A 24,875-nucleotide genomic window follows, 5' to 3' on the forward strand; every position below is an offset into this window, starting at 1 on the left:
TTGTCGGGGTGGGGGTGGAGGGCATAAAGGTGACAGGCTCTAGCACAAGGAAGTGCTGAGAACCGTTGGCAAATGCTTCTGGGAACAGCCTGGGGTAAGCTAAGGAGAGCACTTGCGTCAGGGCAGAGGCCACTCCGGATCCTTTCAGTTAGCTGAGGCAGACAGATGCCTGCTTCCCTGTGGTAGAGGGACAAAGTTGTCTTCATTCCTTAACTGAAGGGTGAGGCAGTGCTGGACAAGAACAGATGCCTGGAGGCTGAGTGGGGAGTGAAGTGGAGGAGGAATAGGACCCGGTGAGTATCCGGGAGGCCTGCAGGGAGGACAGCAATTTGCACCCTTCGGCTGTAGCTATAGTGGGTGAAGTTGAAGTCCTGAGAGATTCAGGCATACATGGTGAGCTGCAGCCACTGAAAGAGGAAGCACCAAGATCAGAACACACACAAGAAGACAATCAGCGGAGGGAATTTACAGAGGAGAAAAGGAACCACCCGAAGGTGGGTGGACACTAGGAAGATTTTCTAAGAAGCAGCTATTTACTAAATCCTTTCCGCCAGATCTCCTCTGGAAACATCGTTCCCCAGCATAAAGTCGCTTTGAGAACTGAGGTCCTAGTACACGATCCTGTGAACCATATTCCCCACGGAGCTGCCCTTTCTATTTCTTTGCAAACCCACCCCGCCACCACCATTTGGAAGTGAGCTCCACACTCTCACTGAGAACTTCAGTCTGCCTCACTGACTCCTTCACCTTAAATTTTAAGGTGTAGGTGGCGTGTACTGCTGCTTTTAGGCTTTACCTCAAGAACGTTGAGTTTGATGATACCGTCTCCATCCTTGTCGAATGCATTAAAAGCTCCTGTGTAGAAGAATGCACAGACCAGAGGCCAGTTAGAGGCCTCACTACTGTAACTGAAGAGCAGTTAAGAGAACCTTGCACCAAGTGCCACCTGTCAGCACAAAGCCCTGCCAGGTGCAGGGTCAATGATGGTCCTCCCTTAGCCATCCCATTCTGACCCTTCCCCTCTATTCAGTCTGGACAGAGCAGATTGGAGGATGATCAGGCTGAGATTTGCACTGGGAAACACATGAGAACAAGAAGGCAGCCCCCACTTACTGAACATGCCCTCCAGCCTGACGAAGCAGCAGATGAAACTGTCAAAGTCGATGTTCATGTATTTGTCTGCATACCGCATAGTGATGATGTCGTAGAGCTGGCTGTTGAGGTGGAATCCTGCACACAGCAAGAAGCAGAGTTAGAGTCCTTAGGCCTGCCTCTTTTCCCTGCCTCTTGACCACTCTGGCCTGGGAGAGGAAAAGAAGAAACCTCCTTCCTCTTTCTCTTCTAGGGCCCTAGCGGCCTAGTCCTCCCCTCCCATTCCTTTACCACCTGGTCCCCTGAACATTCCAGTCTTCCCCAAAACCCCCAGCACCTGCATCGTTGACTGCATTTCTCATCTCATAGCTGTTGATGGTACCAGAGTGGTCTGTGTCATACTTTTTGAAAATTTTCTGGCAACAGAAAGTTTGAAGATAGAGGTCACACATTGAGCCCCTGAATCAACCACCTCCTTCACTCCCATGCTTCACTGACTCTTCCCACCTGCCAGGCCTTGATCTTCTTCCAGAGGTGATGGAACTCTTGCAGGTTCAGTCTCCCAGAGCCATCTGTCTGGAGGAAGGAGGTCAGGGCTACACAACACATAGCAAAACCCCTCTGGATTGGGAAGAGAGCTCTTGGGGGCTCTGCAGGGAAGGTAGCCCCACAGGGAGGTTCTACCTCAGATACCCTATTTGCTACCCTGGGTACTGAACAGCCTGCACTATAACTCAGGGAGCCTGTCCTCTGAAACTGCTTTTGCTAAGGCAGAATCCCAGGCCTGAGGTAAGAGCAGGTATGAGGGACGGTGACAGCCCAGTGTCCTTCCCGACTTGTGGCTCCTCCAACATCCAGGCCTCTCAGTCTTTCCTTTCCATGACTTTGGCTACTCTGCCCACACCTTGCCTCACTGGGCACCCATCTTTGTCCTGCCAGGTCATTGGCAGAACTGCAAGGGCGGGCAGGAAGGATACATCCATGAGCGCGATCATGCTGCGGCAGGACTCCAGCGTGAAGTCCTGCGCCTTCAGGTCCTTATCTGGGAGGTAAGGGGTGGAGAAGAGTGAAGAGTGACTTTCAGGTAACTAGAAAGATCCCACCCCACGCCACCCACCCCTGCACTCACGTTTGTGCACAACTGTGTTGAGGATATTCTTGAGCTCGTCTGCACAGATCTCCATGTCCTGAGGAGGAAGAGCACATCATCACAGCTCACGAGTGCAGCAGCTGACGGAGCAGAGCTTTGCAAAACCCCAGTTGCCTGTACTTGGGAGGTCCCTGCCGGTGCTGTTCTCTCACAGGGAAGCTGGCCCTTTTCTGAGCAAGACCGTCACTGCACCCTGGCTATTCAGATTGCAGTGGGCGGCTCTGAGCCAGGTCTCAGAGCCATGCGGTAGATACGTTGGTCTAAAACTCTAAGGACTCGGCTTGTGGATTTCTGTGCTACGTGTGTCTGTCCTGTTTTCACCACAAGCCAAAATGACCTCTTCTGAACAATGCAGTAAGTGGCAATTTGCCCAAGGAAAGAAGTATCTGTGGAGTGGGAGTCAGAGGTACTCACGTCACCAGCTATCTGCCTAAAAATGTTCCGGAACTGCTGTTGCTCTTCGCTTTCTTGATCTGTGTGGCCAGGCTGTGGCTGTGGAAGCACAACGAAAAACTGGTTCACAGGGGTCAGGGAGCTGGACAGACCCACAAGGGCCAGAAGAGCCAGAGTGCCTAGACCACCCCTTGGTGGCAGCAGGGGTTCCATACAGGGCTGTGCTTTTAGTGGAAACAGCTGGGTGTAGGTGTCTAGGCTGCAGTAACTTCACTCTGTACCTCTCCAGCCCACACATCCCGGCCAGAGGACAGCCATTAACCACACAGCACAACAGCCCGCTCCATCCTCTCCCCCCAGCCCCACCAGTGAGAGTTTTGCACCTGGTCATCCTAATCAAATGAGGTCAAGGGGGGCCAGAGCATTCAAAACCCCACCAGTTACCAAGGCCAAGTCCTCAGAGTACTCCCCTCTCCCCCCGCCCTCCAGCACCATGTGAGCCCTGGAGGGCTCCTTTTCTGATGCCAGTGCTCTGTATTGCTACTTGGCTCCCCATGTCAGACACCAGGACAGAGGAGCTGCTGCGTCTTGGGCACTGTTGAGCTAGTATTGACTCAGGTTTTGCCTCCCCCTTCTGTCGTGTTCCACCGGGTTGCCTGAGCATCCTCAGGGACTGTGGCTTGGAGGGCCAACCAGCCCCCAAGCTGTTCACCAAGCAGTCTTCTGAGTTTTAAGAGAACTTGATGAGCGAGAGCGGATGTCAGTGAGACCAACCAAACCTCTAGGTGTTAAAGGGACATCCCAGTCTTGCAAACTCTCCAACCCGCAAGCACCCCAAGGGCACAGGAGGCCCCGGGTGGTATGCTAACCACGCCAGTAGTTCCCCATGCTCAGAAACCTGTGCGGACTGCTCGCGCTTATCAGGGCTTGTTTTGTCTTTGCCCTCCTCTGACTCCTGGTCCACACTCAGCTCCTTGTTGCTGTTTGCTCTGTCCGAAACGAAGATGATAGGCTGGAGGAGAAGGGATGTGGGGTGCAGGAAGAAAGCAAGGACTGATTACAAGCTGAGCGGGCACGTGGAGGCAGCCTCCTTCCGGAGCAGCTTTGTCCAGGAAGAGGAAAAAGGCAGTTAGGAGCTCTTGACCCTCAATTTGACCTCTGCCTATGCCTCTGACAGGCTGCGCGGCTTGGGGAAAGAGGCTAAGTCTCTCCAGGCCTCAGTTCCTTATCTCTTCCTAGGAGAGTTATGAGGGTTCAAGGATGTAGTTCATTTGGAAATGCCAAGAATGCTGAGGGCAGCATGAGCAAGTGCTGTGATTTTCAAATGTTTTGTAATTTTTTATTCAATTATTATTTTTTAAGATTTATTTATGCATACAGAAGTGGGTTACAGACCAGAGGTGCAGGGGGTGAGAGGATTCACCAGAGACAGAGGGGAGCAGAATAGGCAGATCAAGAAAGTACACTGCTGAGGGGAGCAGCTGGCGGGTCGGGAGAGGCCTGCTGCGCCATGTGGGTCACCTCCGGGGCAGGGGATCGAATTCACAGTGAAGCCAAGAGGCTGCCGCTAGCTTGTTGCAGTACTGCGTCCTAAGCCATTGCGCCATCAGGGAGGGACCTGTACTTTTTTTTTATTTTATTTATTTATTTATTTTTTTTAATTAAAAAGTTTATTTTTACATCATTTTTCACATTTTTTTTTTCATCTCAATTGTAATCCCCGCGGGTTTCCCATCACCAAATCACCCCACTTTTTTTTTATTTTTAGTGGAAACACTAATTACATTAAATTTCCCCAGAAATGCAGCATATAAAAAGCCATAAAAAAGAGCTTCTCTACTTAGAGAGGGCAGAGCTTTTTCCCCCTCCGCACCCCACATCACCATGGCACTGCTGAGGTGCACCCAAGGAACCTCTAGGACTCTGCAAAAGGTAGATTAGGAAAAGCCTCTGGTATGGGCCATGGTGAGAGGTCACAACACTCAGCTGGAATCCTAGCCCTGCCGTCTATATAAGGAACACCCTCTGTGGCCTCAGTTTACTTACTCAATTACAGAGGTGATAAACCTGCTTTGTTATTCTTGTGGAGACCAAATTAGATACTAAATGTAAACTTGTGCTGAGAAAACAGTTAAGATAGTACTCAAGTACAAAGGGCATTTTCTATTATTGGGGAGAGGGGATATTTCCAAAGACAACATGGCTCATGCAAGGGGAGAGGCTACAAAAAAACGGAGCAAAGCTGCTGCCAAGCTGTGCTCAGTCTGGTCGGTGCTACGCCCCCTGCAGGGCAAGCTGGGCTGTAGCGGCAGGTGGCTGCGTGCAGACAGCGTGGGGCAGTCTCAGGGCTGCAAAGGAACCTGACTAGTCTCGAGTCCCCAGTTGCCTCCCCACACTGTTCTTGAAGGGCAACTAGAAAGGACAGACCTAAAAAAAAACAGCTCCCCGGCCCTCCCTGGTGGCGCAGCGGGCTAAAGCACTGCACTAAGAAGCTAAAGCCACTTCCGCATGAGTTCGATTCCCGCCTGCCCCGGAGGTGACCACATGGCGTGCAGACCTCTCCTGACCCGCCCGCTGCTCCCCTCAGCAGTGTACTTCGTCGATCTGCCTGTTCTGTTCTCCACTCTGTCTCTGGTGAAGCCTCTCACCACCCCTAAGCCTCTGGCCTGTACCCCAGTTCTGTATGCACAAATAAATAAATCTTAAAAAAAAAAAAAAACAGCTCCCCAAGGAGGCTCCCAAAGACCCTGGCTTGCACTTCCTTTTTTTTTATTTATGCATACAGAACTGGGGTGCAGGCCAGAGGTGCAAGGCAGTGAGATGATTCACCAGAGACAGTGGGGAGCAGAAGAGACAGAGTGGGGAGCAGAACAGCCAGATTGACAAAGTGCACTGCTGGGGGGAGCAGTGGGCAAGACAGGAGAGGTCTGCTGAGCCATGGGCCGGGGAATCAAACTCATGCTGAAGTGGCTGTAACTAGCTTCACAGTGCTGTGCTTTAACCCGCTGTGCCACCAGGGAGGGCCCTGCACTTCCTTCTAAGCAAAGGATCTGGTTCAAGCAACTGATGCTTGTGGGGGATTCCAGAGCAAATGGGAGCCATAGTCTGAGCTGGCAGGTGCGTGCATGGACATGGTGTGGCTGTGGGGCACACATCTCCAGGCCCATGTGTGGGTCTGGACAGCTCGTGCAGGGTGCAACAGGTGAGGGCAAGAAGCATGGGTTTGGAGCAGCTCCATTTTCCCCATTTACTAGTGGTGTGTCCTTAGGTAAGCTCCGCTTCTCTGAATCTTTGTATATGTTATAACTGGGGAAATGTATGCTTTACCCGCCCCCATCCTCGCACCCTGGCTAATATGTGATAGATGTTCTGGCCTGCACCAGCACCAATATTTGGAGGATTCCGATAATGGATCCTGCTGGTCACTGCCATAAGCACTGACCCCAGCCTTTTCTGATGGCTGTGGTTACTGCACCACAGGCTGTAGGATGCTCAAAGATCACTTACTTAATGTCTGTTGGTATTCTGTGGTCAAACCACAGTTTGAAAAGGGGCACGCTTCATTGCAGTCATTACTGCCCTGAGGACCATGGGGAAGCCAGGGGGTAAATGGAGCAAGAGTGGGGAAGGAGGGACCTCCCCACAAAAGGGGGTGCCCCTGCTCCCAGGTGGAAGCTTTTTCTCAGGTCCCAGAGAGCTCTAAGCATACTTAATCCCTTGGTAATGTGCCTTACAACAGGGTGGTTATAGTCAGGACAAGTGGGAGGACCCCCTCAAGGGGCTGGTGAGTTAGAGGAAGACGGCAGTTAACCAAACTTCCAGGAGGAGGCGCAGTGTAGGTAACTCTCCTTCCTATCAGGATACGCTGAACAAGTAGAGTCCATCAGGGCCTGTAACTTAGCCCCAGCCTGGGCTCGGAATGAGAGGTCACTATCCCCAAAAGGGACTTGCAACCGGTTCTACCTAGAACAAGAATCCTGTCAGTGATTCATCAACTCTGGAGTTTTCTCTCTCTCCTTTCCTAGAAGGTTGAGGAAAAAAAAGGGGTTGGGGGTCCTCCCTGGTGGTACAGCGGGTTAAAGCACAGCACTAAAAAGCTAGAGCCACTTCAGCACAAGTTTGATTCCCGCCTGCCCCGGAGGTGACCACATGGCGTGGCAGACCTCTCCTGACCCGCCCGCTGCTCCCCTCAGCAGTATATTGCAGTTGATCTGCCTGTTCTGCTCCCCACTTTGTCTCTGGTGAATCCTCTCACCACCCCCTGTACCTCTGGCCTGTACCCCAGTTTTGTATGCATAAATAAATGAATCTTTAAAAAAAGCAGGCAGGGGAAAGAGAAGAGAGAGTTATCCTGGTCTACACAGCAGACAACATTGAAAGACCCTCACGCTCGGAAGCCATTTAGCAATCTCACTGTCTTTGGAAGAACAGAACCCGTTGCCATCCTAACTCAAAATCTAGCCTGCTTAGCTTAACCAGACCTACTTCTGAGAAAGTAGGGGTGCTCCCTTTGTTTTTTGCAGGGCGCAAATGTCAGACCCATGTCTGGCCATCCTTCCCACCCTAGGAGAGGCACAGAGCCGAGCAAGCGGCTCAGAGCACAGACCAGAGCAGATCTCTGGGCTTCAAGGCTGGCTCTGTCCCCACTGACTGTGTGGCCTTGGCCAAGTTCATCAGGCTGTGCCTTTCCTTCCTCTGAAAATGGGGGTAAGTAGCGCTAATCTAATGGGGTGGTGTGGAGTGAGTTCCCAGCAGCCGCACCAGGAGGAGAGCTGGCAAGGAGCCTCCACGCAGCAAGCTCACTGTTCCGCACCCACAGCTGCAGCAGTAGCTCAAGGAAGGAGGGGGCGGAGGAGGGGTGGGGAGAAGGGGGAAGAGGCCAGTCTGGGGTGTGCACACATCCCCACAAACACACTCCATGCTTTCTGTCTGCTCACCCTTACGCCCACCTTGTTTTTTTTCTTTTTCTGCACAAGCAAAAGAAACAATAAATACAGAATAAATGAAAAGGAAGTTCCTGGAAAATCTAGTAATTTTTGGCTTCTCTGTGATTTGATGCTCAGCTTGAGGTGAGGTTCCTGGGCCCAGAAATCTGGTTCACGTGGAGCCAAAAGTAACCTGGAGGGTGAAGGGAGAAGAGAATTCTCCAGGCCCAGCTGGGTCTGTTTTTAGGATCCATTCTGTTATTGGACTCTGTCAAGGAAAATGATATTTTAGCAAATGTTTTGTATGATTTAATGAAGTTGGTGACTGAATTGCCAAATAAGTAGAAATCACCAAATAAGTAGTTTTGGTGAGAAAAAAAAATTGGCCTGAAAATGACTTTTCTTTTTTTCAAGCAAATATGTAACACAGGGAAACTTAACACGGAAGTATGGGTTTCAGATTTATTTTGTAAACTTTGAAAGCCTGGCAGTTTGCACCAACCTTTGACAGCCTGACGTAACTGCCATGGAGCTCTGCTCTCTGCATCCTCCAGATTGCCAGTCCTTACCACTCGGCTGGCCCTCCAACGCTAAACCCAAGGTGAGTTGAGGACTGTAGGCAAATACATCAGTGTAGGGACACCAAACCCACACCTGCCTGTTCTAGAGGGTTAGGTGGCATGCTGGCTCCTTTAAACACCTGAGTTTGCAGTTGTTGGTAAGTGATCTACACTGATTACCAACCTCCAAAAGATAAGAATAGAACCAAGCGCACTTAGTACTAAAACCAATGCCTGTGACAACTCAGAAGGCATCTGGACATGTGGCATGGGCATGGGGTTAGGACTAGAACCAGAGTGTCACTAGCTGAGCTGAGCTGCGCAGCTGGGCATCTGCCTACTTACTGGCCCAAGTCAACCCACAGAGCGCAAAGACTGTTCACGGATAGATCCCAACTCCTCAAAGCTGTCATGAGACTCCTGAACACAAGGTGGCGCCAACACACCACCTCTGCTTCTCAGGCCAGCCCGCGGCCCGACCCCCCCCACCTTTGGGACCTGCTGGGGTGGGGGGTCGGGTGGGTGTGTGTCCTGAAGAGAGCTGAGTCTGGGCTCCAAGAATCTGGGTGTGATCTAGTCCTGCCTATTGTCTCTGTGAACTCACAGAGCCCCAATGAGTCTCCCTTTTCTTCCTTAAAGACCAAGAACCTTATTGTAACTCAGAAACCTTGCAAGGATCAAGTGAGAGCATGCTTGGGAAGTACCTGCAGGGTGTAAGACTATAAGGGATCCGTGGTCAGACACTTCCCATACCTGACCTGACTCATTAAAACCTCACAGAAGCCTTGTAAGACACATATTATTCTCTTTATTTTACAGAGCGGGAGGCTGAATCAGAGGGGTGATGTAATTTCTCCAGGTCACACAGCCTGTAGGTGGAGAGCCCTGGATTTGCTGACTCTAGAGCCAGCACATTACTTTTTCCTGTGTGAGTTACACCTCATAATCCAATACTAGCTGCTGCTCCTGTCTTCATTCCTTGCTATGGCCTGATCCCTCCCGACCTCCTCTCCTTTCCCCTTCAAGGCCCTTCTTCTGTACTTCCAGCCCTGGACCTCAGCACCTTGTTTCTGGTTATGCCAAACAGAAGTTGCAATGGAGTACACCCACACACCTTTCTCCCTCTGTCGCTCTTCCTCCTTCATCCCCCATAACCATCCCTGCCTGGGATGCCACTAGACCTTCTCCCACCCAAGAGCCAAACCACTCACCACTGGCCGATCCACAGAGATCGTATTTTCAACATCCCTGTGAGGAACACAAACATGGCAGGCTATCAGTGTCCCGAGTTGGAAGTAAGGGCAAGTAGGAGGTATAAAGAGGGGATTTGCTCAGGTAACTTGGGTTCCTGGAGCTAGGTTGGAGTTGCTCTCAAAAGAACTCCAGGAACTAAAATCCCTTGCCCCAAGAACCAACCCTACGTAGGGAGTGGCTTCTTATTGGCTTTGCCCAGAATTCCCCAAGAGCACGACATAGTCAACCACCCCCTTAGGGTCAGAAGTCAGAGAGGGAGGGCCCATGAACTCATCCTGGCAGCCAAGAGAGAAGAAGGTGGCCTTAGCTGGCTTCTCTGGCCACCCTACTTTCTATCCCTCTTTCCTACTTTTTTTCCCCCTCTTTATCACTTACTTAATATGTGTGTGTGTGTATGTATACATGAGAAAGGAGTGTGTATACACGCACACACACACACCACACATCTTTCTTAAACATTGTTGTCTCTTGCCAGAATATTAAGCTACATCCCCATCAAGGTATGGATTTCTTTCCATTTAATTCATTGCTCTATTCTCAATGCCTACGACAGTGCCTGGCACACAGCAGGTGCTCAATAAATATCCTTGGAATGAATAAAAGGATGAATGAGAGCGAGCTTGCCAGTGGTTCACACGTGGGCTGAGAGGTGCAGCCTGGTCAATATTTCCCACAGCTCCTGGGGGAACCAGTCGAGTGACCTCACTCCTCCGATCTCCGGAATGAGCCCCAGTGGGTCTTAAGGTAGGTGGGGAAGGCTGGCCAGGACTCACTCGGAGAGGTTCCTCTTTTCAGAGAAGACCCGGAGAATGAATTCCCCCTCCTGGTGGGGCTCGTAGGTGGAGGGCACGATGACATACTCGCTGGGAGGCAGGCGGAAGCGCTCGGACACCTCCCGCATGTTGATGTAGGTTCTGCTCCTGGCCTTGGAGGCATTGTACAGGAAGAAGTCCTTCTGCAGGTGCTCCTTGTTCCCGTGCATCTGTGGAGAAAAGAGCCCAGGGGACCTGAGCCCCAGGGGGCTGTGCCCTGTCCTGCACACTGCCCACGCCAGGGGTCCCTCCTCAACTACTCACCCAATTCACAGTCTTGAGGTACCTTTTTACAACTCTCAAGGCCTCAGGCATCTCAACATCCCTGCAGCTCCCCTCGCCCCTCCTCTTCCCTTTCTGTTGTAATTTGGAAGTGGAGGTTAAGTCTGTCCTTTGCTCCACTTCGAGCCACTTACCAGAACCAGAACCATCGCTGGTCTGCTACAGATCACTGCCAGGCCAGGGAAGAACCCAAGGAGGCCGGTGGGGCCTTGTGTGGGTTACGAGAGAGGTGATACCCCCATCCCAAAGGGGGCAGTCAGCCTTAGAATGTGACGACGTGTGTGACTGTGTAATTGTGTGTGAATGTGTCTGAGTATGAGCAAGTGTGTCTGTCAGTGCAAACAGTGTAACATACACATGTGAAGGCACATGTATGACAGTCTCTGGGAACATGGGGGGGTAGCAGTTAGGAGCTCACGCAGTGTTCCAAGCCCCCCACCCTCCACAAGCTGAGTGGCCCAGGTGGGCTGTCTCCACTCACAGTCCTGTCCTGTCCTGTCCGTAACTACCTCCACCCCTCACCCCCTGCCAGGAAACTTCCTGATGAGCCTCAGCCTGTGCCCGGGATGCTGCACACAACTGCCAGCTGCCGCCACTGCTATACCTCTTTGGGAACCTTAAAGAGAAACAGAAAAACAAAAACAAAAACAAAAAAAAAAACAGAAAAAGATGCCTGTGGATTTTAGACCAGTGTGGGAAAAGCTTGCAGGGAGGGAACATCCCAGTTGTGGGATAAATATAGAAACCTGACTCCCCTTGTAGCTACCTGGTCTGGTCTAGCCCCCTCCTGCTCCCACCCAAGGTTTTTTCTACTCATTGCAACACCAAAGAGGTTTAGAACAACTGGGCCCGACAGTAAGAGTTCTGGGGTCACCGTTATCAGGGAAATCAAGGAAGCCTCTGACACCCTCTCCCCTGAGGTGTGTGTTTCCTGGGCAGAAGCGTGTCAGAGACAGCACACCTCGTAGATGGCGAAGCCAATGGTGAAGAGGTTGGCCCCCAGCTTCCTGTCCTTCCTGCGGTTCTTCTGCATCAGGGCCACTAGAAAGCTGCAGATCACCTCGGTGTCATCGGGGTCATCGTCCTCCTCCAGGAGCTTCAGGCGGTACTGCGGGTTGGTCCAGAAGGTGTCTGTGTCCCCCGGAGAGGGAAGGTGCATTCACTGAGGTACTCAGTAAATATGGAACAAACAATTCAAGCACTTGTTTCTATCTAGATAGAGCTGTGCTGACTGGCTGTGTGACTCCCCTTCCTCTCTGAACTTTCATCCTCAATCTCTCTTGATGGGTTCATTTTCTTCACCTGTCTATTTATTTATTATTACAAAAAAAATTTTTGGTACATTTTTACATCATTTTGTACATTTTTTTTCCATCTCGATTGTAATCCCCGCGGGTTTCCCATCACCAAGTCACCCGTGTGCCATCATCATAATCCCGTGCATTTCCCTCCACCCCCCCCATTTTTGATCCCATTCCCCACTCCACCCCCGCAAAATGTCTCTGGTATATGGTTGTTCATTATTTTTGTTATTTTCTCGCCTGGTCCATTATACTCCTGCTATGAGTCTTCACCTTTCTCTTAAAGGGTGTTGGTTTCTGGACTTGGTCCTAAGCCTCTCTTGTCACCCCACCATTCTGCTCCCCTCAGCTGTTTCACTCATCCCACTGGAAACTGCCTGCCCCTTGCTGATGGAGTTATATATCCCAGCTTCAACATCTCTTGACTCCCTCCCTCTTTTCCTTCCTCTCTCCATTCTTTCCTTTTTCCTTCCTTCTATCTCCTTTTCTTTCCATCCTTTCTTCCTCCTCCCACCAATATATTATTTCTGACCCTATAACCAAGTACCATTCTAAGCTGTGCATCCAATTCTTAGTGATGCATCTTTACCTGGACAATCCACGGTGCCTCACACTTCTCACGTCCCAAATTATACTTCCCACAACCAACCCCACCAAGACAAACATCACACCAACTTTTCCATGTTTGTGTCTTATATTGTGACATTGACACCATCCACTCAGGTCCCCAAACTGGAAATCTTGCAGTCACGCTTCATTCTTCCTTCCCATTCAGTCTCTCCTCTCCTCTCCATCTCTGCTGCTCCTGCCTTCAGTGAGGCTTTCATCATTTCTGGCTGGTGCTTTTTCAGTAGCTGCTAACTCCCTCCATCAGTGCCAACCTCAGCATTGTAAACAGTTTCACTCTGACAATGTCCGGCTTAAAGACTATTACCAACTCTGTTCTGCAGAATTCTCAGTGTGGCAGTTGCATCTGACGAAAAGGTGGAGGGTTTATGAGATGATATATGCTTATAACTCAATAGGCACACAGCAAATGCCTGTTAATGTTTTTCTACCTGGAGCTTGTTCTGCTCGGCCCCTTCCCCCTGAAAGCCTCTCCTACCTGGGAAGTTGCGGCAGCCTCCGGCAGAGCAGCCTCTCACCCAGCGGCCCTCATTCACAGACACCGTCCAGGTCTGAAGCTTGTCAGACTCCAGGGCATCGGCTGTGAGGTTGCAGATCTCCAGCTTCGTGAAATGGTAGATGAAATCTTCATATGACATCCTGGGCGGTTGGAACAAGGGAGAGATACACATGGAGTAGGCAAGGAGAGGCTGGGGACTGTGATATTACAGGATTAACATAAGCGTTCAGAGGAACTTAGTCACAGGCCCAGACAGGACTCTGTCTTCTTAGGGCAAGCACGGTCAGTTGTAAAATGTCCGCTCTAAACTGCTATCTCTTCCAACGGGGACTCAAACTCATGTCCTCGATGGGCGAGCCTGACAGTGAGTCAGTTCTGCCAAAGGATGCCATGTGCCAGGCCGCTGGGCCTCAGACAATGCAGGGGAAAGGGGGAGAGGAAGAGAAAGAGAGGGAGAAAGAGAGAGACAGGGAAGGACCAAAACTAAGTCAAACATCTAAAGAGTGATGATTATCACAAATTGCTTTCAGTATTTGGGAAAACAAGGGGGTCTTGAAGGAAGGTCCCTTTCAGCTAAGACTTGAAGAGTGAGTAGGAATGATGTGAGTGGTGGTGAGGGTGGCACGGGGCGATTCAGTAAGTAGAGCTGTGCAGGTTCACACAACAGCTGTGTTCCCACAGGGAGCAGTGGGGCAGCAGGGTGCATGTGGAGGGGCTCAGGTGATGGAGGAGCCACCTCGTGCCAGCCTAGTCCTGGGCTCAGTCATGACTGTGACCCAGAGGGCTCCTCTCAGACCTGTATCCTTACTTAGGCCTGCAGCTGAAGAAAGAAAGCATGGACCAGGCCCCTAATAGCTGGAATCTGACAGCCTCTGATCTGGGATTGAGGTTTGAGATTTCAGCTCTCAACCCCACCCCACCCCATTTCCTTCAGGGGCCTCCTGGGTCCTGGACTCACCAGAACTCTCCATCCTCGGTGACCAGGTGCTGCAGACGGGCCTTCTCATCTTTGTCCACAAAACTCCAGTCCTCCCAACTAGAGAAAAATGAAGGAATTATGGATAGAGGAAGAAAGCAAGGCCTGATGTGGGTTAGGACAGGAGGTATCTGAGAATTTAGTTGAAAGAGACACATCTCCAAACTGCAGCCACGGTGGTCCATCAACACACAAATCTGACCTGATACCCTCAAGTGTGAGCTCACTAATAGGTTCCCACCGTCCTCAGGATTCAGACCATCCTGCTTCAATGGGCTTAGAAGGTTTTTACCCTTCTCTGACTGCATCACTTACTCCTCCTCCCCCAGCTTTAAAGGTTAAGGTTAGGCTTTGGAAATAGAGACATTCTTAGCATGGGTGAGCACTCTCCAGCTCTGGCCACATTGCTCCTCACAGCAGCCACTAGGTAGATACTCCAAGGGCTTCCCTTTTATAGATAAAGCAAGAGACTCCAAGAAGGGAAGTCCTTGGTCCAGAACTATCTCCTGCATTAAGATTCACCTCCCGCCTGAACCTATCCTGCGCTTTCTAGATCTTTCCTTTTGAGTTAATGACCATCAGCTAACCCTGGACCCCACTGGACCCTGGGCCCTTCCTTGGAGCCCACACCGGATCCTCTTGAGCTCTGCAGATGATTGATTTTGAGGAGACAATTATAGACCAAACATTTGTAGCATGTCTGTGGCTCCGTTCCCAACCCAGCCTTGCCGCAGGCCGTTAGGCCCTACTCACAGGGTCCCCTCACCTACCCATCACTCCAGGAGCCACTCCACTCCACCTGGCCCCAGGGGTTCCGCAGCCGCACCAATTTCACTTTCTCATCTTTGAACGTGGTCTTGGGCAAAGAGAAAAACTGTTACTCTGGACCCTTTCTGGAAAGGGGGTCTCCTTCTTGCTTTGAGGACTGGGACAGGGACAGGGAGAGAATCCTGTACTGGAAGCTGTCCTGCCTGGTTCTGGTCAAGGGAGTAATCAGCACTCCTTGAGGAATGGCAGGGCAAGGGCTCAGAGCCTTCGGACTGAGCCCACTAGTGTCATAACTTGGCCGCCGCTTCACCATGTTCTGAGAAGTGATTTTTTGCCCCCAGGGAGCATCTGGCCATTATGAGCAGTGCAGAGGAGGTAAAGCATATATATTAGAACCTTGTTAACAAATTAGTTGTCTTTGTGTGGACCAGAACTGCACCCCTGCTGGCTGAGGGCTACAGATAAATGTACCCTCTAGATGAACCAGTTAGAAAAAGGTGCTCCTTCCTGCGGGCTGCTGAGAGGGCTGCCCTCTGACCATGCCTGACCCCCTCTGCCCATCTGAACCTAACCGTGCAATGAGCCTGACAAAGGCTTCTCTCTCATGTGACCCAGTGAAGACCGATGTCCTAGCAGATGCAAAGCACTATACTGTTTGGCTGTGAGAGAATAGAAAGCATGGAGTCCACTTCCTGAGAGTCCATGAAATCAGCTTCATAAAATCAAAGTGATTTCTATTTGGTCCTTGGAAATGTTGGGGGAATTGCCATCTTTAGAACTGAAATCAAAGATAACTGGGCATGATCTTGGGGTAAAGATGCTCCCCTACCACTCCTAATGGTCCAAGTTCAGGTGCTTCACCTTGCCTCTGACTAGAGGCAGCTCTAGAGTCTCACCAACCCTGCCAGTCCCACCAGGCTCACCTCATCCAGGCCAGTGACAGAGTAGGCATGGCCTTTGACTAATCCGCAGGCCATTCTCGTCTCATACTGAACTGGAACTATCGTCTGTGGAGAAAACACCAGACATCCTGTCAGGTGTGGGGAGGGCATGGGAGGGTAGTGGGAGGGGGGAAGCAGAGATTCTGCTGCCTAACACAAAATTCATACTGGTTCACATTCTGTGAGGAGACAGGACCAATCTGCGCTCTGAAGAGAGTCTCCCGGTCATGTGAAGACCCTCACTGGCCCCTTAAGAGAATCAAGAAGACATAGCCCTAAATAAGTGTTTCTCTCTACTTGGTCATCCTGCAAGGTCTGTTTTGATCATAGCAAGCAACATGAAGCTTGGCCTACAAGACAGAAAAAAGAGGGCCTCTCCTTTCTGGATCTTTTGGGGTCTTTTTGCAGGATGAAAAGGACAGATGGAGGCTCCCTCTTCCTCTGAGCCTAACCAAGGTTGATTATTTTGGAAAGTAAAAGGGACTGAGAGAAGGTTAGGTATATAGGTCCAACCTTTTTCTTTGTATTTCCCCATCTCCTCCACACATGTCTAGAACTTGATCATCAAGAAAGCAAGTATCACAGCTCCCTGGGAGAAGATTTTGCAGAGGCCAGAGGAGAGTCCTGCTCAGACGTGACTGTGCCAAAGGACACAGATAATTCAGATTCCCAAGAGGCAGCGACAGGAGACCCTTAGCAGAAGGGTAGGGTCACCAGAGCTCTGAACCCCAGGTAGGCCATCTATGGCCTCACTTTACCTGGTAACTTACAGTTTTCAGGGGAGCTTCTTGCACTGATGCTGGGCTATGAAATTCCTGGAAAGTTTTCAAGCTGGGGGTTGGGGCCAGGGCCTCTTAGCCTCTTCTAGATCAGGGTTCTTTTATGACCCAGAACAGGCTTAACAGGGCTGGGAGTGGGCATGGGAGGGTTGGAGGAGGAGAGCAGAATATTCAGCAAACCCTTGAGTCTAGATCTGAGAAGCCAATTGAAATGACTCTTTGGATAGGACTTACACAAACCTGGCAATTCCACTGCTGGCAATATCTCCAAAGATAATTATCAAGGACAGACATAAAGATGTAGCTAATATAATGCTCATTATAGCAGCTAGAAATAAAAGAACCCCTCCCCCCAACAAAAAGAAGGAAAAGAAAATCAAATTTTCCAGTAATTGGATAAGTAAATTATAATCTATCTGTATATTGGAACATTGTGCAGCAACTAAAAAATGCTGTAGGAGTCATTGGAAGATAATTTACCAAAAAACAAACAAACAAACAAACAAAAAAACCACCACACTACAAAGAGGCAGATACAATATGACATTTCAAAAAATTAAATTTAGATTAAAGGTATACATAGAAAAACCCTGGAAGGACATATTCAAAATGGTAAGATATTTAGGTAGAGAAAATATAGGTTAATTTTGTCTCAGCTATTCTACTCACTGCATATTCTTCATTGAGCATACTTCTGAAAGTACTAGACTATCAGCTCTTTGTTTTGATCAGTAGCACAGGGAACAAAACTAGGACAGTGGGGCCCTCCCTGGTGGCGCAACGGGTTAAAGCACCGCACTATGAAGCTCTTTGAAGCCACTGCAGCACGAGTTCGATCCCCGGCCGGGGAGCTGACCCACATGGCGAGGCAGACCCCTCCTGACCCGCCCACTGCTCCCCTCAGCAGTGTACTTTGTCAATCTGCCTGTTCTGCTCCCCACTGTCTCTAATGAAGCCTCTCACCCACCACACCTCTGGCCTCTACACCTCTATAAGCATAAATAAAAAAAATCTTTAAAAAAAAACTAGGACAGTGAACAAAACTGACAGAAATTCTTTGATGCGAGAAGAGTTTTGGCGCTTAATAGGACTCAATAAATATGTGTGGAATGAATTAGTAGAGAAGAAATACTTTTAAATAAATGGAGACCTTGTTTCTGCCTGCTGTTGTGTTATCAGAACTGCCTGGACCGTGCCTATGAAGAAGCTCTCGTGGAGATCCCTCCAATTTCTGTCTCCTACTGTCTACAGGAGCCTTGGGAGGCCCAGGTAGGGTCTGGGTATAAAGCACTGGCAGCTGAGGGCAGGGTGAGCCACGTGCAGCGGAGACATCATGCAAACTGGGGGAGGCCATTCCATCGACTGGAGTTGTACACACCCGAGTTGGTCTGTCATCTGAGATGAGGTCTGAATCCCTGAGCCGCGAGTTATCCATATTCCTCACCATGCGTGCAATCAAGTCCCCCATTTTCAGCCCAGAAGGAGAGGTTCCACAGGTCATGTTGGTGCCATCCTGAAGCCCAGAGGGCAAGGGAACAGTCCAGGAGAGGGAAAGAGAGTACACAAAGGACAGAAAAGGGAGGGGAGAAAAGGAAAGAAGGGGACAGAGGAAGAAGAGGGGTGATAAAAAAAAAAAGGCATAAATGGAGAAGAGTTGGACACCAGGGCTGCAGAAAGAAAATGTTCATCTATGGGTGTTTGCAGCTAGCTGACTTTCCAAGCTCTCCTAGCCCTTGGGAGCACTGGGATAAGAGAAAACAAGAGTCAAGCGAGGGCCCTTCCTCAGGAATGCAAAGCACCAAGATTACTCCACACTGGGCAATGCTTAGGGCAGGCACATGTGCTGACACCCAGGAGGCCCAGCCGGCCTGCCATCTCTTAACCTTGGTCTCAGTTCACTCTGTTGCACTGAGAGGGTGACTGCAAGGCTCAGCTACTCCCAGATCACAATACAGACTGCATGTTCCAAGGGCTAGTAAGTTTTTTTTGGGAACTGGTGGACGCAGGCCCACGGCCTAGTATGTGGCCAGCTCCCTGGAGGCTTCTTAGGGCTAACAGGCATGGGCTATAGACACCCTTACTGACAAGGCCGCTCTGGTCCTATGTCCACCCACAGCCCAGGCCCAGATTGTCCTGCCCAATCTCTTTATTGAAAATCCCCAGGATTACCCATTTTCAAAGTTGAACGCCATTTCCTGTTTCTTAAAGCAAGGCATTCATCTTGTCCCAGAAAAATCTAGTATTTATTGGGTAGAAATTTTTCCAGTAGTTGGCTGCTCCCTGCCAGGCACCCCACACCGAAGCCAGACTTACATCAATGGAGCAGCCCATGAGGGAACCTCTCTCGATAGCTTTCTTCATGATCTTGTACATGTCTCTGGGAGCATCCTTAATCTCAAAAAACTCTGTCACTCCTCCTGTGAAGTCTTCCATGGCCTCTGTAGTGTTCCCACCTTTCAGGGCTTCATAGGAACCATGGAGCCTTGGCGAGAAGGTAGAGATCAATCTGGAGTCACAGGGGTCCAGGAGACATGCCCCAGCAGCACCACCACCAGAACTTGACTCTTGGGTTCTGTGATGTTCTCTCACCTAATTCCCCAACCACTCAGTAAGCTAGTGGGCAGGTACTTTGACTCTTCTCCTCATGATGGCGAAATGGAGCTCCAGAGACTAAGTGACTCACTCCAGGCTACAGCAGCGGGACCAGGAGCCAGTACTGCTCTTCCCGATAGTTCTCTTTCCACTCTACCATGAACTCTGAGGCAGGGCTCCAGTGAAGCCCTTCGTGGCTGGGGTGGGGCTTCTATGTTAAGACACAGCACGATTTTATTAGTATAATGTTGAACCAAGCAAGACCTTAGGATTTGAGCTGCAGAAGTGTAATGCTTGGACCTAAGACTTGCAAAGCCACCATGAAGGCAGAATTAAAGATCTCTGCTTGGGAAGTTAAAGACTTCCAACACATCTTCACTTCTACGCTTAGACATTGTGTTTTTCATTAGAGCTATTGCTCCTGGACCTGATCATCTCTGATTGAGTCACAATTGGATGCTCACATTCACACACACACACACACACACACACACACACACACACACACACACACACACACACACACACACTTGCTCCCACATAGGAGACCTCAGCAGCCACTTTGTGACCTCTAGCTCTGCCTCATTCTAAAGTGTTGCCTTACTTAGCATAAGCCTTCTCCAGCAGAGCACTCCAGAACTCATTGCGGTGGTTGGATTTGGTGAAAACCAGCTGATTGTTGTAAGTCGGTAAGCAGTCATCAATAACCACGTCCACCCAATCTCCATAGCGCCAGAACTGCACAAAAGTGGCAAAGCAGAGTCACATCTCATATTATTTTTGGGAAATGGATTCCTACTCCACATTCTTTAAAGGTCTCTTGATAGCCAACCAGTCCCCTTTCCTTGACTTTACATCTTGATGTTTGGGGTGTGCAAATCTTTCTCCAAGTGGACTGTGAGCTCCTAGAGGGTGGCAAGTGCATTATAAAACAAGTTGTCTCTTCCACGGTGTCAGTACTAGGGGCAGTGTTCTGTGCACATCTGAGGACTTAAGATTTTCATTCTCCTGCATAGTAAAGCTTGGGTGGGGCCAGGGCTGCGGGATTTCAGGTCAGCTGATGCTTTGTGCACAAGCCAGGAGTGGTAACTATTGGTCTAGGTGATGTATTGATGCATGCATTTCTCGATGACAAAGTAGAAACTGTTGCTGAGGAAGGTGACCCAGAGAATACTCTGACTTTAACAAAAATATTGTCTAATATTGTCTAATGAGTCCACGTTGGGATTATTCTTTTGAAAACAGATTTTTAAATTTTATTTTATATATATATGTATTATATATATATAATAGTTTATGTTTACATCATTTTGTGCCTTTTTCCATCTCAGTTGTAATCCCCTTGGGCTTCCCATCACCAAATCACCCATGTGTCATCACCATAGTCCAGTGCATTTCCCTCCTCCTGAAAACAGATCTTTTTTAAATTCAAACATATAATGTAATTGAATTTCCTACTGATGACGTTCCTCCCTTATTAAAAAGAGGGCAAACATTTGTATGGCTTTTGTATGTATAGTCTTTCAGATAAAAGAAGCTAAATATCAGAAAAGGAAATCAACAGCTTGATGGTACAGGGGAAAAACAAAATTCAGAGCTGGTTGCCTGGCCTGATGTTGGAGGGCAGCAAGATAGTGATCTTGAACCTGAAGAGAATCCCTTTTCTGAGGCCGTCAGTCCTGAGCTTCAAGACCCCTAAGCACATAAACTGCCTTGGGTCAATCCTAAGAAATTAGTAGTCTATGGGTCTGGAGACAGGCTGGCTTCTCAGAACAATGTATATAGCACATTTCAGTTCTGGGCCAGCAGCAGGACTTGGCTCTAATCCAGGACAATTTGAATCTAGAAAGAGTGCGATGACTGACTCAATTCTGGAACCAAAAGACTTACTTCTAGGCCAAATCAGAACCCTGAGCCCCAGATTAATTGTAGAAGAGGCGAGTGAATGACTTAATGAATGAACAAAACAGGAACTGCAGCAGTGGATGGGATTACCTTTATAGGTGGATTTATAGGTAGATTCCCACTGTGAATCCCTAGTATCTTAGGGGCCTCCTCAGGAAGGACTATGGTAACAACACAGCAGCCAGCCAGCTGCAGAGGCAAAAATAGACCCACAGGCCAACAAACAGGATATCTCCCTGACTTCTGGGGCAGCGGAAGAGGGGGTGTGGTAGGGACGGAGGCATAAACAACTGTTTCCTCTCAGGTCTGAAGACTTAAGGGGCTCACTGCCCTCAGCCATGACTGGAAGGGTGGAAGGAACCTCCCCTGGAGCCACAAGGAAGTCAAAGCCAGAAGACCAGTGTGGGGGTTGGGCGCAGCTGGCCCTCTTCACTCCAGTCCCGTTATCTCACCTGGAAGTGGAAGATCCCCGCATAGTTTTCTGTGAAGCTCTGATCATGGGGAATCACACGGAAAAGCAAGTGCTCGTTCAGGGTCAGGCAAGCGATGGCTGCCAGAAACCAGCAGTCCCCTGCAGGCAAACACGTGGCCCGGGTCACAGGAGGGGCCTGCCTCTCCAGGGGAGGAAGAGACCCCACCCCAGCATCCCTGCTTCTCGGAATAGGGTTCACTGGGTGTTCACTGTCCTTCACCCGAGAAAGGAAGGAATTTGACAGCAGTCCCTTGACAATATGCTGGACAAGGCAAGTACTCCTGTGAGACTGGTTTCCTGGAGGCTGTCAGCAATTCTTCCACGTGTAGTACAAGCTCACTTCTTTTGTGGTTCTCAGGGGAGGCAGAGCAGGAGGTGGTCATAATTGGGTCCTTTTTCCCAATACCTGTCCCTACTTCCACCCAGTACCGTTGCAAGATGAGTCCATTTCCCCTGCTGACCCCCACACAGGGATTTTGAGAGTCATCAGTCAAGCCACTTTGCAGTGTAAGGAAAGCCAGTTAGGGCCTGCTCTGGTGCAAGTCTATAGTGGGCCCTAGACACTGCTATAATGAAATGAGATGGGGACATTTTCTGATTCCTTGAATTTCCTTTCTGGTAGACTACTGTATGTGGTCAGAGGCTGCACTTGGGGAGGGGTGTGTATGTGCACACACATTTGCATGTATTTGCTCGTTCACATATAAATGCTCAAGGGTCAAGACTGACAGCACTAACTGCTTTCTAAGAAGGATGGGTTCAGTTATGCAAGGTGTCTGTTTTGCCCCACGAGACATGATGCATACATACATGACACTTCAGAGTAGAGTTTATGAGGTGCCAGAAACCCACCACCCTCCAATCCAAGCAGCTATCCTCTCTTTTAAACAGTTTATTGGTGAGATGACCCAGACTCTATATAAGCTCCCCGTCACCCCACCTCACAGGCAATCTTCTCTCTGAGGCCAGAAACTCAGATATCCAAAACCTTCTCAGACTCTGTAAGACCAAATAAGCCAAATTCGGTACATTTGGGTACCCTTTTCCCTCAAGTTTTAAAATGGTGATGTTCTCTCCAGTTTTATTTCATAGAGCTTTCCCACAGTCCACACCCAAAACAATACTCCTGAGCCAGAGAGAGCGTGCGCGCATGAGCAGAAGTCTGATGCAACAGCCAAATTAGCTAACCAAGCAGAAAATTGGTAGCTCCTCCACATGACCATGTCATCTTTGTTAGAAGACTCCTTTAATATCGGACTATTCTGAGGCATTTAAAAAAGAGTGTGAGTCGTGAGTGCTCTTGTCAGTGATGTACTTTTTGTTTGCATATAGATTCTATGTCCGCAAGGGACTGGTAGGCACAGAGACAGTCTCACAGCTGTCTTTTTTTTTTTTTTTTTAATAATATAATAGTTTATTTTTACATCATTTTGTGCATTTTTCTGTCTCAGTTGTAATCCCGTGGGCTTCCCACCACCAAATCACCCATGTGCCATCACCATAGTCCATTGCATTTCCCTCCCCCCACTGTTTTTGATCCCATTCCCCACACCACCTCCATAAAATGTTTCTGATATATAGCTGTTCATTATTACTATTATTTTCTCGCCTGGTCCATTATATCACAGCTGTCTTTTAAGGAAGATGAGTATAGTTAAGAGCATGGTTGTCATCTGGCTGAGGAGGGCATGTAGGTGACCTTGAGAAGCTAGAGGAGAGCCTGTGAAATGAGGCATACTTTCTGTAACACCAGCCAAGGAACTAAGGATAACTGTGGGAAGAGCAGAAATTAAATGAGAGAACCAACAGTTCCTAGATAAATGAGCAAAAAGCCCCAACAATTCATCCAAAAAAATCTGTCCCTTTGCTTCTTGTAAAGAGACCACACCTTTTAATCACCCCTTGACTGTTGGCCTGGATATGACCCCAGGGTCTTTCCTACCGAGATCTCCTTGACAGATGTCAGTTCTGTTGGCTCCTCCAATGATAAAGCGAGGATTTTCACAAATTTCCTGTGAAACAAAAAGGGAAATTATAACAATAGTACCAGCTACTATTTACTGAATAGCTGCATAATGTTTTATGTGTTATTAGGAGTTTTACACATACCACCCACTTAAGCCTCCAATAACAGCCATACAAATTGGGTACTATCATTTTAAATATATATATATTTATTTATTCATACATACATACAGAGCTGGAGTACAGGTCAGAGGTGCAGGGGCGGTGAGAGGATTCACCAGAGACAGAGTGGGGAGCAGAACAGGCCGACTAATGAAGTACACTGCTGAGGGGAGCAGCGGGTGGTTCAGGAGAGGTCTGCTGTGCCATGTGGGTCACCTCCGGGGCTGGGGATAGAACTCATGCTGACGTGGCTTTAGTTTCTTAGTGCTGTGCTTTAACCTGCTACACCAACAGGGAAGGCCTAGATTCTATCACTCTTATTTTCAGATAAGGAAACTGAAGTTCAGAGATGTTAAGAAACTTGCCCAACGACACACAGCTAGTGTTAGAAGCCAGAAGCCTACCTCCTTTTCCCACTCTGTCATACCTTCTGTGTAAGGTTGTATCCTGAGAGTTGAGGAAGTGTTAGTACTGCCATAGTCTTGGCAAAGGGATAACAGGTAGCATGACTTTTGCAATTTTATTCTATGCCAGGAGAAAAGATGCAGGAGAACAATAAAAAAAGAGCTCTTCCTCCCCACTATGTAGTGACATGATATTTAGAGTCAGCATATGTTCCAGGGCCCCCAGCACTTGAAAACGTCCCAGTTCTCAAGTATAAAGTAAATTTCATGTGGTTGACTCAGGTCATCTTGGCTGTTGGAAGCGCACACATGCACATACATATCTATTTTTACTCAAACATCTGATATGGCATCATGGTCCCCAAAAGATTTTCAAAAGTTTAGATACTGGAATGCCGTGCATTGTGAAATTTTAAGTTATGCCAGTTCACGGTTATGACAGGCTTACTTTAGTAGAGTTGACTTTAGTATAGTGACCATCGAGCAACCCGGTTTTGAACTATAGAAATTCACTTATGTTTGGATTTTTTTCTATCCTTAGGTTCTGCATCCGCAGATTCAATGACTAGCATACCCGTTGGTTGAATCTGCGGATGCGGAACCTAAGGATACGGAGGACCTCTTGTAAGTCACCAAAGGACTTTTCACTGTGAGGTCGGAGGCACTCGGAACCCTCGCGTTGTTCAAGGGTCAACTGTACTTGTTTTCAATAGCCGAAAGAAATTCAAAGAGGATGTTCACTTTCCAAAAGCAGCATCCTGTGTCTGGTTTGAGCCACCGTCCAGCAAGTGCCTTGAACAGCAAGTATGGCCGCGCCAGCTCCTTCCTGGGAACTTTCTCCAGGTGGTAAATTGATTTTATCATCCTTGCCTTTACTATAGGCTGTTTTAGGTTTTATGTGTTATATGCTATGATTTAGTGGGTTATTCTGGGGGCCTGAGAACACGAAAAACTGTCCATCCACAGCCAGGTGTTACCACGTTTTGGTCAACAACAGAGCATATAGGGATGGTGCC

The 24,875-nt window shown here is 49.0% G+C and overlaps 1 protein-coding gene across 1 annotated transcript in view; it reads right to left on the bottom strand.

The window, feature by feature from the left end:
* Positions 1-6: 6 nt before the first annotated feature.
* Positions 7-24,875, bottom strand: part of CAPN3 (calpain 3, (p94)) — a 45,961-nt gene continuing 21,092 nt past the window's right edge. Inside the window, exons 2-24 of the mRNA XM_004687877.2 lie at positions 23,271-23,340; positions 21,309-21,427; positions 19,556-19,689; positions 18,673-18,841; positions 17,738-17,872; positions 15,563-15,646; positions 14,642-14,727; positions 13,854-13,931; positions 12,875-13,035; positions 11,430-11,599; positions 11,073-11,084; positions 10,148-10,356; positions 9,332-9,368; positions 7,585-7,602; positions 3,534-3,647; positions 2,657-2,734; positions 2,222-2,279; positions 2,070-2,134; positions 1,600-1,668; positions 1,430-1,508; positions 1,114-1,230; positions 797-855; positions 7-407 (exon numbers count right to left, since the gene is read on the bottom strand). Of these exons, the coding sequence (XP_004687934.1) occupies positions 381-407; positions 797-855; positions 1,114-1,230; positions 1,430-1,508; positions 1,600-1,668; positions 2,070-2,134; positions 2,222-2,279; positions 2,657-2,734; positions 3,534-3,647; positions 7,585-7,602; positions 9,332-9,368; positions 10,148-10,356; positions 11,073-11,084; positions 11,430-11,599; positions 12,875-13,035; positions 13,854-13,931; positions 14,642-14,727; positions 15,563-15,646; positions 17,738-17,872; positions 18,673-18,841; positions 19,556-19,689; positions 21,309-21,427; positions 23,271-23,340 (2,148 nt within the window). The 3' untranslated portion in view covers positions 7-380. The remainder of the gene's footprint in view (positions 408-796; positions 856-1,113; positions 1,231-1,429; positions 1,509-1,599; positions 1,669-2,069; positions 2,135-2,221; positions 2,280-2,656; positions 2,735-3,533; positions 3,648-7,584; positions 7,603-9,331; positions 9,369-10,147; positions 10,357-11,072; positions 11,085-11,429; positions 11,600-12,874; positions 13,036-13,853; positions 13,932-14,641; positions 14,728-15,562; positions 15,647-17,737; positions 17,873-18,672; positions 18,842-19,555; positions 19,690-21,308; positions 21,428-23,270; positions 23,341-24,875) is intronic.

The sequence above is a fragment of the Condylura cristata genome, unplaced genomic scaffold (assembly GCF_000260355.1).
Source record: "Condylura cristata isolate star-nosed mole 26May11 unplaced genomic scaffold, ConCri1.0 scaffold00023, whole genome shotgun sequence".
NCBI classification, from domain to species: Eukaryota; Metazoa; Chordata; class Mammalia; order Eulipotyphla; family Talpidae; genus Condylura; species Condylura cristata.